Genomic DNA, 16,960 nt, shown 5'->3' with positions numbered 1-16,960 from the left:
GCGTCTTATAGGCCGGAGCGTCTTATAGTCCGAAAAATACGGTATATGTGTGTGTATGTGTGCTGAACATAAGGATTCCTTCAGACCTGTGCATTTTTCTGAACATATCGAAAAATGTGTTAAAATTCTTCACATGCTCAGCAATAGTTCTTTAACCCAGCCGTAACAAGTAATCTCTCCTTGACGATGACATAGAAGACTGGGGAACATATATGAAACAAAACATAGAAAATATTCTAGGTACCCTGTAGGAGCAAAGAATGGAAATTGGTAGCTTACAATAACAGAAAAAAATTATATTCAGTAACCTATTGATATAGGAAAACATTTTTGACCTGAAGGAATAAAGAAAATTGGCATTCAGGTACCTATAGGAAAAGAAAATATTACTTCTATGTGTTGCGGAACCTGATTCCTATGTGCTAACCTACACAGGTGAAGAAAAGGTCTGTGACCTGCAGAAACATAGAAGAATAAAATTATGTCACCCAAGGGGACAAATAACAATATTATTTGGTATCTCATGGCAGCAAAAAAATAGGATTTATTATTTTTAGCAGCAAAAACAACCCTGTTCTGTAGCTTATGATAGTGGATAATGAGAGAATTTTCCCTTTTACTCATGGTGGCTACAGAGAGTAATGGTGAACAAAGAGATGCTTGCATTGCCTCTAGAGAACCTATTGCTTTGGTCTATATGGACTGTAAACCTCAAAAGCAACATATGTTAAGACAGCAATAAATGCCATATTGTTACTGCTGTAAATATTATAAGGGTAAACCTAATGCCAAAATAAAAATCTCTTTTGATGAATGACCTCCATTTGGAGCATAGTAAAACCCAAAAATGTATGCTATAAACTTAAACTGTGCATAAGTGATATGGTCCAATCTGCACTTAAGTTCTCTCCCCTCCAACATCTTCATAAAATATTTGTAAAAACTTCTGTAATAAATTTTTGCCATTGTAACTATTTTGCCATTGGCTGCCTAATTTAGTTCTCATAAAGCACAATGATTCCAAAACTGTGAGGAAGAATCTTTATACTAACCACAAATTGGTTAGTATAAAGCTTTTGAGGGCAACCTGACATGTTTTAATAGACCACTCAACTGAATATAGGAACTTGGATAACATGTTACCATGTGCTGAGATCAATGAATGTCTTTATTACCCCAAAAGCATATGAGGCATCCACATGGCTGAAACCATCTGCCCAATAGAATGAGAAGTGCCATTTAAGATATATAACACAATAAATATAATTTCATGCTAGATTGACTTTTGCTTTTTTTTGTGCATCCAATGGCTAAAAGGAATTGTCCTTTCCTAACTAACTCCAGGACCCTCCTAATTACATTATATAATTGCCGGGCCTTAAATGTGCTGATTATAAATTACGAGCCTGTGTGGTGGTTGGGCACTAATGACACCGCGTGTGCGTTACAGGTTTTTACGCTGACAAGTGGAAAGATTATCTGGTGGCGAAGAATCCTCCAGTGACGAAGGCTTATTTTGATACGGCGTCGGTGAAACCGTTTTGCAGTGAGTGAAATTGAATTTGCATAAAATAAAAAGCTGTCAGAGGGAGATAATAGTAGCTTGGGGAAGTTGGCGACATTTGCTGGGAACGCTAATTGCTTCAGATGGAATAATGTGAAGTGTGAATTATAAGGATGAGAAGATGACTGTACAGTGTTGGGGGTTTTGTCTTTTTTTTTGGCCTACTTCTTTGTTGTAGCCGAATTAGGGCCGATCCACCCAGGCTTCTTTTCACACTGGGACCTATTTAAATATTGTTGTGTGGTCGCAGCCCGCAGCTGCTTTGTTCTCTCGGCTGCGCAGTGATCTTTAATCTTTTCTGTGCTGCAGGGGCGTACAAAACAGAATTATCCCCGCCACTCGAGGGATTGACTAAGCCCTCGTCTCTCTTACAACAAAGAGAACAAGTGCACAACTTGACCTTGATTTTATGGAAACACAGTAAATATGCGGTAAACATACAAATATAATTACAGCAAAGACGATGGGATCCTAGTGAAGAAATTAAACTGTAAAATACAGGGATTTATCAGCCAGTGCATAGATAATAAAACAAATGTTTTTCAACCTATTCTACTCCGTCAACTGTACAGATCTGAGATGAAAGCAGATTATTAAGCAATGGAAAAAAAAAAATTATTATATTGGGTTCCATTGTTAACGTCTTCCTGACCAGGGCTCTATGAAAATTGTATGGCAGACTATTAAAGTGAGTTCAAATTTTTGTAATTGTGTTCCCGTGTAATTGTGTTCTTCCCGTATTTTCTATTTAAATGTTCAGCTTCTTTGTCTCCTGCTTATACGGTCACATTATCTTATTATTGAATAACACTTTGTTGTATATAGACACCTATAGTCAAATGCCCCATTTTTTTTTTGGAAAGAGTTGAGGGTTTTTTATTTATGGATGTGCACCCCCCCCCCACTCTTTCTTACCAAGAAAATTCACACTGCTAATAATTGTCACTAGGACTGAAAAGATGAGATTATTTAAAGCTGTCACCAAAACAAGAGAAAAGTAGAAATTATCCAGATTTTCTGGGGACAAATATCTAAAAACTGGTCAGATGGGAGTCAATTTTCCAGTTTTCAATTAACCGTCCATTCATGTTATTGAGTTGATCAGATCAAAGTTTCTAAATTTTGATTGATCAAAAGTGATTTATGAAAGTATAGAATATGTAGTATACAGCCCAAATAAATCTTATTCGGGTAAACTGTTGGAAAATACAAGGATCTGGCTTTTCAAACCTCTTGGTTGTATTCCTAATCCTTATTCAGTTTTAAAGCATGTGTATATATTGCTTTCTTCATTGTTGATGGCGATTTACTAAAGGAATATTTGGTATTTCACATGCAAGGCAAGTTAATCACATTTAGCAGAAATGAAGCTCTGTGTACCATCAAATTGGATGCAGGGAAAAATCCTGTTTAATTTTTAAAAATTATTGCACGTGATTTTAAAAGGAAAATATCATCAGATTTGCTAAGCTAAGTGAACTATCCCGTACAAGGTAATTTTTCACCTTGGCAAGTGCACAGTCTAAATTCTGTGTGTAAATCGGCTCCATTATTTTAGTGAAAATGTAGTGATTGATTTGTGATTTTTATCCGTTTGCAAAGAATTGATACTAAGGAATTTATTCTAACTGAATTTAAGTTGGCTTATGTACGGCTAGCCTTAAATTTTCCTATTTGGAGAGATCAGAAGTGAAAGAATATTTCCCAATCAGGCCAAAAACCTGACATGGTTGCATTTCCTAGTTAATCCAAAACTACAAAAAATATTTTAGATTTAGATACTGTGTACTTTGCAATCATCACACTAATTATTCTGTATGGAAGAGTGTGGCACAACAGGCTTTGACTTTCTTTTATAGAATATGCTGTTGAAGGTTACTGATAGATAAAAATGAAATATGTGTTTTGAATTAACTTTTTTGGTGTTTTCCTTTTTAAGTATTTCATTATTACCTGGATTTTATTACATCAAACACCGATACAAGGAGGGGTTACATTACCATCAAAGTTGAATCTACATCTGGAAACATAACAGAATCAAAGTTGGATCAGTAAGTTTTTAATCCATGCATATACTGCCTTCTAGCTCATCACACACGTTACATTACTTTGTCAATTTTAGTTACTCTATACATGGTAGTTTATTTAGACTTATTTTGGGTTAAATTGAAGACAGACAACACAAATTGATGTGAATATTTGTTACTTAGTCACTACGTTTTATGTTATCCAATTTTGAGTTGGTATCAGCCTCTTGCAGTGTAGCGTAAGAAAAGCGCAGGTATGCCAGTCATAACACTGACTGCCATGGCACCCCCCCCCCCTTTCCTCCCTGGAGATCGGAGCCATACCGGATCACAAAGCAGCAATAATTGTTTGGATTTCAGGAGGACGTGTGGGGGCTTTTTTACTCATCCTCTCCATTGAACAAACCACACAAACCTGTACAATGCTTGTTTGACTTACTCTGGCAGAAGGGTATTAGACTTGCACTGATACAGAAGCATTAAAGTGAAGTCCTTGTGTAACTCTGATACAAAAAGGGGCAGAACTTGTATTTGTTTTACACCAAATATATCTTTCCCATGTCTGCATAAATGAACCCAGGATTGTGAAAGATACAGTAAATTTACATTCAGACACAAAATAAACTTTAAGCATATAGAAAATCACAGTTGGCACGGCTAGCACTCTGGCCTTTGCAGGGCTGGGTCCCAGGTTTAAATCTCAGCCTTTACGTTATCTGCAATAAGTTTATATGCTCTCCCTTTGTTTTTGTGGGTTTACTCTGGGATCTCTGCTTCTCTCCCACATCCCAAAAACATTCAAGGTGTATTATTTGCCCCCTCCCCCCACAATTGCCCTTATACTGTGTTAATGATATATTACTATGGTAGGAACATTAGATTGTGAGCTCCTTCGAAGGACAGTTAGTGATATGACTATGGACATTGTAAAGTGCTACGTAATATGTTAGTGCTGTACGAATACAAGTTAATGGTAATACCAATAAAAAATATATGATATTAACCTCTGTCATACCCTGAACAGTAGTGTTCTGGGAGAGGGATTGACAACACTTGGGGATGATCAGATGTCCTGCATGTACTGACATAGCACAGGAGAGAACAGGGGCATGAATACATTGTTTTGCTACAGCTCCTTTACTGTCCAGTCATAGGCTGGGGATTTACCTAATTTTCCTGTATGCCTGGAATTTAGCCTTTAAAGCAAAACCTGATAAGTTGGATATTTGGGGTCTTTTTTTAAATTGACTAGTAGTGCAATTTCCAACAACATTGCTCTCTTCCAGGGATGCTGCTGTGTTCGAGAAAAATCAGGAAATGACCCTGCTCGCCAAGTTTGATCAGGAGTTTGAGCAGATTTCGAGAATCTTTATGACATTTTCCACTGGATCTGTGATAGGACCAAAATACAAACTGCGAGTTTTAAGAATGAGGATCCGATCGACAACAGATCCTGACAGGTGAGGCATTTGTGCAACAAAAAATAACTTTATTTTAACATGATGTAATCAATCCACTAAAAATGTGCAATGGGCACAAGTGTTATACTTTGCACAGGTGCTTACGTTTTGTTGCTGTGATCATTGGTTATGTTCAGATAAATGTATGCTTGACTACTCCCTGTTCCATATAATGGAGAGTGGAGGGGGAGTGCCAGGTTCAGACCTGTGTCTAAATTGCACAATTGCCAGCCGCTCAAAGATTTGCCAAGCAAGATTCGAGGTAGGTTCTTATGGAACCAGTTTCTTATTATTTGATAACTGGTGATGAGAACCGCTTGCTGCCACTCCTATTGATTCTCTTTGGGGTTGCCGCAGGGAGACGCTGCCATGTAGCATCTCCCAAGAGGCTGGGGGTTCTGGTGTGAGAAAGCGGTAAACGCACGACAACCTCGCCGCAAATGTGAACCAAGCCTAAGAATGAGTGAGAGGTACCTTGCCACAGAAACAACAATAATCCTCCTTAGTGGTCGGTTGGTTAGTGATCGAACAGAACGGATCACTGTAGAATGTCCTAGGACAACTGAATGTACTTTAGATTTTCACTCATAACCATCTCAAATGATAATCCAAATGAACGGACATTTTAATTTTTGTACAAAGTCTAAGGCTAGGTTTAGACTTCATGGAACAAATATTGCTCTGCGCCCAGCTGACTTCTCTAAAAAGCTGCTCTGATTCTTGGTGAACCAGCATTTCAATGTTTGATAATAAGTGCCACTGAACTGCTTACCACTGACCCCATTGTTTGCTTATGGGTGCAGGTGAGATGAATGGCATGGTTCTCAATAAAGCAGCACCACAACCTCACCTCCTGTCTGGGCCTAGTCTAAGGCTGGGTACACACTTTGACACTTTGGATGAATCTTATCTGATAACCGCCTCAGGGCTGAAAAGAATCGGATAAGAATCTGGCATGTGTACAGCGTTCGTCATCTGATCGACCATCCTGGTGGATCCATTGATGAGGAACGATCGTAATGAAAGTGAAGAGAGCGAAGCAGAGTGCCGCTCCATCGTTCTCCCCCCTCCCATCTCCATAGAGTTTAACAGCGCTGTATGTACAGCACTCGTTCATGCATCGTGCAGTCATTTGTCGTTGGAAAGGATCAGGAAAGATCCATTCCAACGACAGTTATTACACGTGTGTATATAACCCTACTTTCTGACTTTTAAAGTGTAGTTTTTTTTTCCATAAACCAATCCTTAAAGCAAACCCATCCTGTGCTCATGCAAAGCAAAGGCTCATGTTTGCTTTAATAAAATTTTGGTTAAAGGTAAGATTAAAAAGAAATAATGGACTATTTGCTAGCAATTGTTTGGCAGTTTGAGTGTTCCAACGTTCTTTACCAGAAAACCTGTAATATATTTTTGTGTTTTTGTTTTTTAGGACATCATTCTGTCGATACGACTTTGTCTTGCAAGAAAACGTTGAAACTGAATTCCCACCTGTTCCTTGTGAAAATTCCAACTTTTTTTCCTCCTGTTGCAGTGAAGATGCACTGCAGTGCCCAGCATAAGGAAATCTTGGTGATATTTGGCTTCAAACACCTAAAAGATGACTTTTTAATAACCTGTGTGGGCTAATGCGCTTTGCACTCTTCCTTCTTGGATTAGTTTTCACTGTGAATAGCACTTCTGTGAATGGATGATGAAGTACCAAGTTCCTCTATTAGATTAACCAGGTGAATTGATATAAACACCCAACGTCCTATATAACACTCTATTTCCTTCAGAAAAATATATACTTGGTTTGCACATGGCAGTATTGTAAATAATATACATTAGGAACTGTAGATCCTGGATGGTTTCTACCATTATTTTATACCTACGTACATGGGGAACTTACCTTTTGTCCTGTGTTGCAGCTAAAGATAGCCCACCATCTCCTGTGTGCCCAAATTGCCCATTGTTTCATGTTTTGACAAACCCTTCACTTTTCTTTAATAAAATTAAAATAAAGCTTTATTATATAGCTTGATAGTTCATTAGCCTTTAAAATGCAGTATAAGTCAAATAACTGGGACCAGTTTTTTGCTACTTGAAAAAAAATAGCACCGCCAATTATAAAGCATTATTAAGTGCTCTATATATGTGGTCTGCAGTCAGAAAATCCTAGGTCTTATAATCAGCCAGTCACATGTATTATATATTATTATATGTGCTATTCATGAGGTATCAGATGTAGAATTCTATTATTGTAAATGAAGGTAACAGGAAAGCTATTGTATGAATATATATTTTTGTAATGCAGGTAGTTTTTTTTTTTTTTAGATATAAAATGTTCTGCCTCTAGTTTCAGATTTTCATTTCATTTTAATTTTTTCTCTACAAATTGATTTTTTGGGGCACCTAGCATAGTGTGTTGGACAAAGTGATTTTCACCTGTAAATACCTCATTATGCATTAAATGCTACTGGACATTTGTTTTTGTTAATGTGAACTTGCCTGGGTATGATATTTGCTTGATAGCATCCACTGTTAAAAATTTCCTTTATTATAAGGACATTGGCTTACTCTGCAAACCTATGAAGCTTTGGTGGGGAACTTCTAGTAGTGCATGTGAAATCACGGTCAGGGTCTGCCTCCCATATCCCATCTTTGGCTGTTTGCTTGGGGGGTTTTTGAACAATTTTGGTCTTTATATAGCTAGAAAGGCTATATGTGTCGGCACTGTCTGTATTGACACATTGCACTGTATTCTACATTGGGAATGTTCTAAGGAAGGTGGCTATGTAACACATACATAGACCATGTAGGGCTTGTGTTACCAACCGTTATCATTTATTGTTATATGGAACTATAATTAATAAACCTGCCTAAGCATGGAAGAAAATTTATATTTGTTATTTTGGTTTGGATTTCGAGACTTTATAATTAGTGGTGGCCGCTATAAAACGGACCAGTTACTTTACCTAGTTCAGGAACAGTAAACTGTTCAAATTAAAATTGAAGGTCTTCCATTGCTGATATGCCTGGATGTCAAAATAATAATCCTCCAGCTTCAAATCTTTCATTTAGGTCAAGAACCAGAAATATGTTGTTATTAAGTGTTTGAGATCACTTGGTATGGGTTTGTACCAGGTTGGCTTATTCAGCTAGGCAATTTGTATTTTAAGAAGGCAAAAAAAGTCTATACATTTTTGTTGTAAATGGTGCTCTTTATAGCTGAACTCCAGGCAAAACTCTAAGTACAAACATGGAGGGGCAATTTCTAGGCATCAGTGACATAAGATAGTCCCTTAGTGTGCCATCATGTGGGGACATTTTGGGCTTCATTTGTCTGCCATCTGGCCTGCCCCTCAGTATATAAAAGCCCCTTACCCCCCCTTCCCATATGTAACGTAGCCTAGGGAAGTGTGTTGTAGTAGCACACCTTTTACAACACCCAGCATAATATTTTGTCTAACCTTAGCACTTCTAATCAATACATTCCAAAACAAGCACTGGCAGTGGACTTTACCTGTTCTACTTTGCTTATGGGAGAATAAGGGGGGCAACAGCTCTTTCATGCAGTGGGCCAGGAAGGGGTGGGATTCCAAGGGTACTGAAAACCCCAGATGTGGCCCTGCATGGGTTTGCATTCCTGTCCATCTAGTCCTTTGATGACTCTTCTCTACTGCAAAAGGGCAATACAGCCCATCACCTAATCACCCCAAATACTTGTATTACATATATATATATATATATATATATATAAATATATTTATTTATATTTATAAACACATGCCTGCATTTAATTCGTTTTTTTTATATATCTGCCAATAGTTTAACCCAAAGCAATCTATCAGGTTCCAGTATAATAAAGAAAGATCAATGAAGGAACTTTCTACCTTCTAAAATAGACTTGTTAATATGTATATAATTTATGCATGTAAATAGCCAAATCAAAATTATTTTTGTCCAATATGTTTTTTTTGTAATCGAGATAAACTTCAGAAGATTTATTTTTTTGTATATTTGTTTTTTATTGTACATATAAACTAATAAAATTATTTATGTACATTTAATATTGTGTTATGGAATTTAATTACTAACTATTCAGTAAACCCTTATCTTTAGTACACAAAGTACAAAGGATTTGTCACAAATGGAGTGATTTAATCCAAAAATCCACATAAATTAATTTTTACTGTACACATAGGTGCAAACTCTGCTTGTCTTCTTTAGAAATGCTACCTGCTTGGTTGTGACGTAAAACAAGCAAAGGTGTCTGAATTCCTGTACACTTGTTCTAAGTGGAGGCTTCAGCTAGGTAATAAACCCAAACCATGTCATACTGTCAACTAACGAACCTCTAGAAGAGGTCAGCAGCAGTGATAACCTGCCCTAACTAAATATTATTATTATCTTGTTTTTATATAACGCCGACTTATTACGCAGCGCTTTACAAAGTCCAAAGTCTTATCACTAGCTGTCCCTCAAAGGGGCTCACAATCTGTATGTCCCTACCATAATCATATCTCATTAACACAGTCTGAGTTAATGAGGGAGGTCTATTAACTTAACTGCATGTTTTGGGATGTGGGAGGACACTGGAATACCTGGAGGAAACCCACACAAACTCCATGCAGATAGTGTCCTGGCTGAAATTCGAACCTGAGACCCAGTGCTCAGAAGAGTACTAACCACTGAGCCACTGTGCTCCAACAATACATTGAAATTATGATTATTTTGTATTTTTAAATGTCAAAATCGGTACATTTGACATTTAAAAATACTTCTAATTTCAAATTTCCCGCTGGTCCCACCCCTAACACACACACGCCTCCCGCACACACGTCTCATGAACCGGCTGTCATCAGCATCCCCTGGCCTTGCGTCTCCAACGTTCACATGCTGGGATGCGAGGCCAGGAGATGCAGATGCCGGCCAGACATCACCGAGTGGATACAGATGCCGGGCCGCGGGATGCTGCTGACTCGTGAGGACCAGGTAAGCCCTCATTTCCATCTCAAGTATGGCTCAGGGTTACCAATTTCTGTAAAAAAGTTTCACCCCGAGCCACACTCGGGAATACCGCCAGAGGGGTTAAAGTATAACTAAGGTTAAGGGTAAGTTAGACCCACAACAAATATAGGGGAAATGTACCTGCACAGCTCTTGGTGGTTGGAACTTGCTGGACACTTGCCACCAGAAACTCTGCGCTAGTTCTTAAAGAACCAATGTTTTCACATTTTACAACAGGTGGTACGGACCCTCTCACCCTTCGTTGTTCTGTATAGGCTGCTGAAGCAGCACTGTGTAGGGTTTTTTTTCAGACAATGTTTTCCCCCAATATCATTTTGTGTTTTTTGGGAATGTATAGGAATAATTATCATTTAATACTTTTTATTTTTTTATACTTTTATTAGACGAAATAAAGATAATGCAAAGATCGAATAATACAACAGCAATCAAGAAAAGAAAAAAAAAAATATTTACATATTTCATTATTGGCATAACTAATAAATTCAAGAAACCAGAATACAAAGCGCAATTGACAAACTGCCATCTGACCAGGATGAATTTTTGGTTTGCGTTGTTCTGTCATATACCATTACCTAAAGTGCTTTTATTTATTGTATATAATCATATATTGAACACATTTATTCTATTGTATGGTAAATACAATTTTACCTGGTAAATTAATCTTCTTACCAGTTCTTTTCTGTACCTCAATTTTGTATTTTATGGGTATTTCTGCAACTTTGATTTTTTACTACTCAATTTTTGTCATTAATATAGCAAGTGGAGAAACCATTGAATATCCTTTTTATATCACCGATAACCTGCAGGGAATTATGGGATGAGCAGTTTCATCACTGCATCATGTTTATTACAAATGCTACAATAATAGAAACAGTTCAATAGATTTCTATGACCTGTTAAAGCTAAAAATGGGGAGGGGTTGGAACAACTTGTTCCTTATAGTCGGGGATCAGATAGGAGGAGGGTTTTCAGTAAAATGCAGAGTTACCAAGATTGTAATAACCTGATATGTAGACCTAAGGAACCCTTTATCAGGTTGTCTGGAGAACAGGGTCACTTCAGCTAAAATATCAGAGTTCTGAGAACTGAGAGTTCCTCAGTACAAATCTGCCAGATATTCTATGTGCCAAGCGTGGATAGGCCAATCCACTTGTTTCTCCTTTGTGCTTTGCTTAGGGTTCTCCCTTATGGTTACAAACGAGCAGTAAACGAGCAGTAAAATCACTTATGAGCAGTAAAAAGTTACCTACAGGTAACTTCTACAAGGTTTTTTAAGCACTTTTTGTTCATCAAAGTAATTTTATTGTCACCGAAGCACAATATCTTCATTACCTGTCAGCTCGGAGTAGAAGGTGGTATTTTCAGTGACATGTATCTCCGTGATCTAAAGCAAAGTGTCCCACTGGTGACCCGTGTTTTATGTGGCTTTCAAGACAATAGATTACCAAACCTCACAGAATCTGTACACAAGATATATCACATCAGCAGCACAGTATAGGCTTATGTGGGGCTGTCAGGGGAAATTTATTAGAAATACAGACATTGCAAATAAAATAACCTCCATTTTAATGAACACTCTTCCACCTGTGCGACATGAATTAATCATACAATAATCCTAATTTTTCATACCTGAGAAATTGTATCCAGTGTTAGCAGGATATAAATATGACTATAAAATATATAGATATTGTAATTCCTTTTGCAGGAAACTTCTAACTTTAAAAGGAATTCAGTAAGTGGTTCACTTATATATGCTATGTTATTTACATTTATACACGTCCATGGTTACATTTATATCCATCCTTTCTGCCGTTCAAGCCTTTGTACACTTATATGATCTATATCGGTGTTTTTCAACCGCTGTTCCGCGGCACACTAGTGTGCCTTGAGAGATCTTCGGGTGTACCGTGGGAAATTATCCAATTTCAGTTAATTGGTCCCAAAATGATTTATTTACTGCAAAAAATTTGTCTTCATTTGTCTATACCAGCGATGTATAGTGATAGGCAGAACCAAAAAAAACTCTTCCACTAGATGGCAGCAGGTAGCTAATTTACGTGTCTGACTTTTTGGTGGTGTTCCGTGGGATTTTTCTAATTGTAAAATATGTGCCGCGACTAAGAAAGGTTGGGAAACACTGATCTATATTATATTTGTGATATATATAAAAACACAAATTATTTAAAACCCCTTGATATCACTGGGTAACATTCATTATTTTCCTTTCTGGGGGATTTAGCATCTCCAAATGGACAGAAAGTTGCAAAAGGTGTCTCCTATAGGTGATTTACCCTCAACATTTGCTCTTATGAAATTTTATGAAATGAAAGATCAGTGTTTCCCAAGGCGGATTCTGTGGAACCTTGGGGTTCCTGCAGAGATTGCTAATGGTACACAATGAGCAGTTTGTGCATTTCACAGCTGTGGAGAAAGTATTAGTAGCAGAGGTTTCCTGGAGACCTGAAAGTTATTTCAGGGGTTCCCATATTTTAAAGGTTGAAAAAGGCTTTTTTTAGAGGTATAAATGGAAATAGGAACCTGAAAAGATATCTGTCACCTAGTGTATCCTGGTTTTGATTTTTTTTCAGCTTGGAAGAAACAGGGAAGAGCTGAACCTCTGGATTTCACTTATATTCTGTCCTGGGGACCGGTAGGGCATTTCTGTATCTTCTGTTTCCACACTTGAGTTAATTTCCTATGTATTGCTCTCGAGCATTATCTAGAGCAACTTCTTTTACCCCCAAGGAGCCCTTGAAATCATTTTTAGAGTTTCAGGGAACCCCTAAAAAGCTAATGAATGCCACCAGTGTGGTGAATTGCTGTCCTCTTATTTCTGAATGCAACCCTAACACACGTATAGAATAGGTGTTAATAGACCTATGCTGCAGTGCCTATAAATTTAATTGCAAATTGATGAGCTACAAAATTCCTATTTTTTCTGTGTTGAAAACCTATTTAGGATGAAAGGCTGCATTAAAAAAAAACGCATGTTACCATGCATTAACCACAATTCTAAAATGTTGAAGGATATTTTAAAGAACATCTGGAGGCAGATTTCAAACCCTTCCCTTCCATAACCCTATAAGACATACTCACCCCAACCCACCATACAAGTTGCTTAAAGGCAATCAAGCTATTTTTTTTATATAGAATACAATCATTAATGGCAGCTCACATAATCTCTCAGGGTTGGTCTGTTTTTGTATCTACATTAAGTTATCCCTTTCTTTTTTTGGATCACGTATAGTGCAGCAAGAAGCAGCCTCATAAGATATGCAGGAAATAGAAGTAAATTTATTAATTGTTTTACAATATGGCCTGGTCATACAATCCCAGAATGAAAAAAAAAATAAAAACACAATTGTAAAAATCACATCATAAATTTATTTAGTTATTTGCGATGCCCAAACGAGGGACGGAGTGTTGGCAAGCACTGGGTGATACCCCATGCGGCAAAAACTTAAGTGGGCGCTCCTGTCCCTCGTAGGGCACAGAGGTATGAGGAGATGGGAGCGCCCACTTAGATGGGTGCGCTTATATTTGTCACTCGTTTGGGCATCGCAGATAACTCTTCTTTGCCCTGAACCTGCACTGGGGGAGATCCCTTGCTTCTCCAACCAGCAGGTGAGGGGACAGGGGTTGAGAGGTTTGATCCAGAAAGATACATCCCCCAGGGAGGGTGGTAATTACTATATCACCTCCCTCCACTAAGTTATCTCGATTTGCCACCATCGCCATCCACCGCCCATGCGCAGTACACCAATATTAATGTTACCTACTATGGGCGGAAGTCAGCCCTCCAGTCGTTTTCTCTCCTTGTTATTGCGCATGCGCGAACCACCGAGCTTGCGCAGTATAATTACAATCCTATTATCCACTAAGGGCAGAAGTAAGGTTTCAGCCTGAACTCAAAAATACCATCTGTGCATGCGCAGATCATAAAAGATGCACAACTTCCGTCTTTAGAAAACCAGCAATAACTGTTTAGAAGGCCGGGAGGTCTGCAGCACCAGCTCTTTGGCTGGTGGACTGCAGACATCCCATCCTTAATATATTATAACAACTTTTCAAGTAAGTCATGTTCATTTAACCTCTTTATAACAACCTTTTAAGTAAGGTATTGTCATTATATTTCATTCTGTCTTCCCTTATTCTTTAAAACAATTCATGATCCATATCATTATTAATCTCTGAAGGTTAATCTTATCCCTCTATTGTTTTTAATTCAGAAAACGTTAATAAATATCAGGAATTCCAGGGATATCTTTCTGCGGCTCCCATCTCTTCTCACCCTACCTAAAGGTTATTCTTTTCGAATTGGGCGTTTTTTAATTGAAGTAAGTAATCTTCCTGAATCTGGACACATCTCCATAAGAGATTAAAGGTGTTTTATTATCTAAATTCAACCATTGCTATTGTGTTCCTTTTTTCTTTCTTTTCTTCTGGTGTTTGTTTGGACAAAGATGCAACAATAAGAAATCAAGATTTCATCTGCCTTGATTTACCTTTTATCACTCTAAAAGTATCCACTCTTGCTAGATTTAGCACCAATCATTGGAAGTAAGTCAACATTTTTCACCTTATAATATTACATTATTACCATATTAAACATAAAATATTTATATTCCCCTATATATTATTAGTTGGTACATTATTGTTTATTCTTTCTAGACTCCATCTAGGTAAATAAATATCCATAAAATCAACCAATTTTGACTTTTGAGCCCATCAAAAATAACAAGGTAGCTATACATGTCATGTCAGTTTGAGCACCTAATTGATGATCCTTTATCCTAACAAACTGGATGTTTAATGACAGCTTATTTGTTAGTTGTTTTTTTGTCGTTCATTCTAGGAGGGAATCTAACCAGCTTTGAATACACTCTTTAAGAAACCAAGACCCTTTCCTTCTTTTATTCCAACCATTACAAAGTAAGTGTTAATAAACTTACATGAATCAACATTTTTCAAATAGAACTATTTTAGAAATCTTGTTTATTTTTTGTAACAAGTCTTAGACATGATTGTAGGTCATGATAGATTATCCTTTAATTATAATATTTAATGATTTTGTTTTCAGCTTTCTTACAACTATATATTAATTGTTCACTTTTTTATATGTTTTCCTCCACAAATTTCCTAAACTGATGTTATATTCATTATGTTTATTACAATACAGGTATTGTTAAGTCCCAATTTTCCCCTGAGGAAGCAAATATGCGAAACCTGTCGGGAATAAGACTATGACTTTTCATAACTTAAACAGAATGGAAAGGTCTTACCAAATGGGTTTAACAATCTAGATGTAAAAAGCCCATAATAACTTTGTATCTGTAAGACACGGTTCTCGCTGCAATTGTAACTTTGATTTTCAATTATTTTATGCTATACTTTTCTTTTGATATACCTTAACAATCAAGTTTATGTTTTAACAGTATTAGTTTGCCTCAAAAAGCCACTTTCCGCTCTCCTTTCTTTTATAATCTACTTGGCTTGGCACTATATCTGTAGTTAGCTCGAGAACACCCCCTTGGGACACCCTCCTTTTTACATTATTATTTATGTCGCTAGGTTTAAAGCGGACCTAAACTACAATTTTTTCCTTACGTAAAATTATAAACAACCCTTTTATGTAAGGTATAAATTACCTTCTTTTTTGGGGGGAGAGGTTTAAAATCCTTTATTTATCTACGACACTCAATGTCGCACCTGTGCAGTGTGAGACCAGGTGACATAGGCAGAAGGGTAAAGAAGATAGCCAAACCCCCAGAGGGATCAACAAATTAGCGAAGGTAAAGGTGGGTGAGTTGGGGTTTTTTTCAGTTTACTTCCACTTTAAATGGGATCTCAAGTGATGTGATGATGTTACATTAAAAATAAATGGTTAATAGTAAACATTAATAAAATTATGTAATTATTACATTTTTTTTCTCCGTTATTTTAACCTGATTTAGATTTCCTAGTTTCATATTGTATTTAATCTATCAGATTGATACATGTATATTGCAGTAAGTAATGAACTGTCGGATGGAGTTTGATCGTCAGCAAGAAGTTACCAACATTATATCAACAGAATCTTTTATGAGCTGTATTTTTTATGGTTTAAAACAATCATTTTCCCCAGCAAAATGGAAGATGTAGGCCAGTCACTGAGTTGAGGATTTTACAGATATAACTTGCAATTACTCTCTGCAGTGGGGACAGAATGAAATCAATCATTTTTGTTACATGGGCCCATTTATTTCACCCTATACAGTCACCACCTTATTGAGGCTCAGCATGGTTAACCTGCTTTTACCATCTGATCTTAGTAATTATCCCACATGCTTCCACATAGCAAAACCATGAAAACAACCTCTTAGATGTCCTTGAGACATTTTTGTGCTCTACATGGAACACCAAAAGTGTCATGCAGCGTGACAAGCACATGGATATCCACTAGGTGGTGGTGTTTCCTCTCTTTATAAGGGGGGCTCCTGTATTGTGTATACATGTAACAGGGAGCAATTCATTACATGAAAATCAATTTATCATTTAATAATATTCCTATTCTCATCATATAATCATGTGCAAGATCACATACTTGTTTTGAGACAAAATTATCATATTATCAGTTTATTCCTTTTCTATTGTAAAATAAATCATATATACACGTTTTATTTGCAGAACACTGCAGAACGTCTTTTCTTGGAGAAATAGGCTATTAAAAAGTGTACATTTAGAATTCAAACCTAAAGCGTGCCTTACAAGAATTTTATTGGACTTTCCACCCTCCGGCACAAATTGCTGCATTATCCCCTAAATTAAGAAAAAAGTGGGGGGGGGGGGGGAATGAAAAAAATACCATAGCACAATACAATACTATACCATCTGCACTGCAGCAGGTGACCTCATGCTAC

At 37.1% G+C, this 16,960-nt stretch overlaps 1 protein-coding gene and 1 long non-coding RNA gene across 2 annotated transcripts in view; both read left to right on the top strand.

Moving 5' to 3' along the window:
• Nucleotides 1-8,014, top strand: part of LIPI (lipase I) — a 25,970-nt gene extending 17,956 nt beyond the window's left edge. Inside the window, exons 7-10 of the mRNA XM_072431973.1 lie at nt 1,451-1,546; nt 3,504-3,615; nt 4,878-5,051; nt 6,481-8,014. Coding sequence (XP_072288074.1) covers nt 1,451-1,546; nt 3,504-3,615; nt 4,878-5,051; nt 6,481-6,610 — 512 coding nt within the window. The 3' untranslated portion in view covers nt 6,611-8,014. The remainder of the gene's footprint in view (nt 1-1,450; nt 1,547-3,503; nt 3,616-4,877; nt 5,052-6,480) is intronic.
• Nucleotides 8,015-14,524: 6,510 nt separating this feature from the next.
• Nucleotides 14,525-14,975, top strand: LOC140322821 (uncharacterized). Its single transcript, XR_011919254.1, has 3 exons — nt 14,525-14,621; nt 14,733-14,803; nt 14,917-14,975. It is a non-coding gene; the product is annotated as an uncharacterized lncRNA (long non-coding RNA).
• Nucleotides 14,976-16,960: the final 1,985 nt, after the last annotated feature.

This window comes from Pyxicephalus adspersus, chromosome 1, assembly GCF_032062135.1.
Source record: "Pyxicephalus adspersus chromosome 1, UCB_Pads_2.0, whole genome shotgun sequence".
Classification (NCBI taxonomy): domain Eukaryota; kingdom Metazoa; phylum Chordata; class Amphibia; order Anura; family Pyxicephalidae; genus Pyxicephalus; species Pyxicephalus adspersus.
Note: the sequence above shows the minus strand (reverse complement) of the source record. Positions and strands in the feature narration are given on the sequence as shown.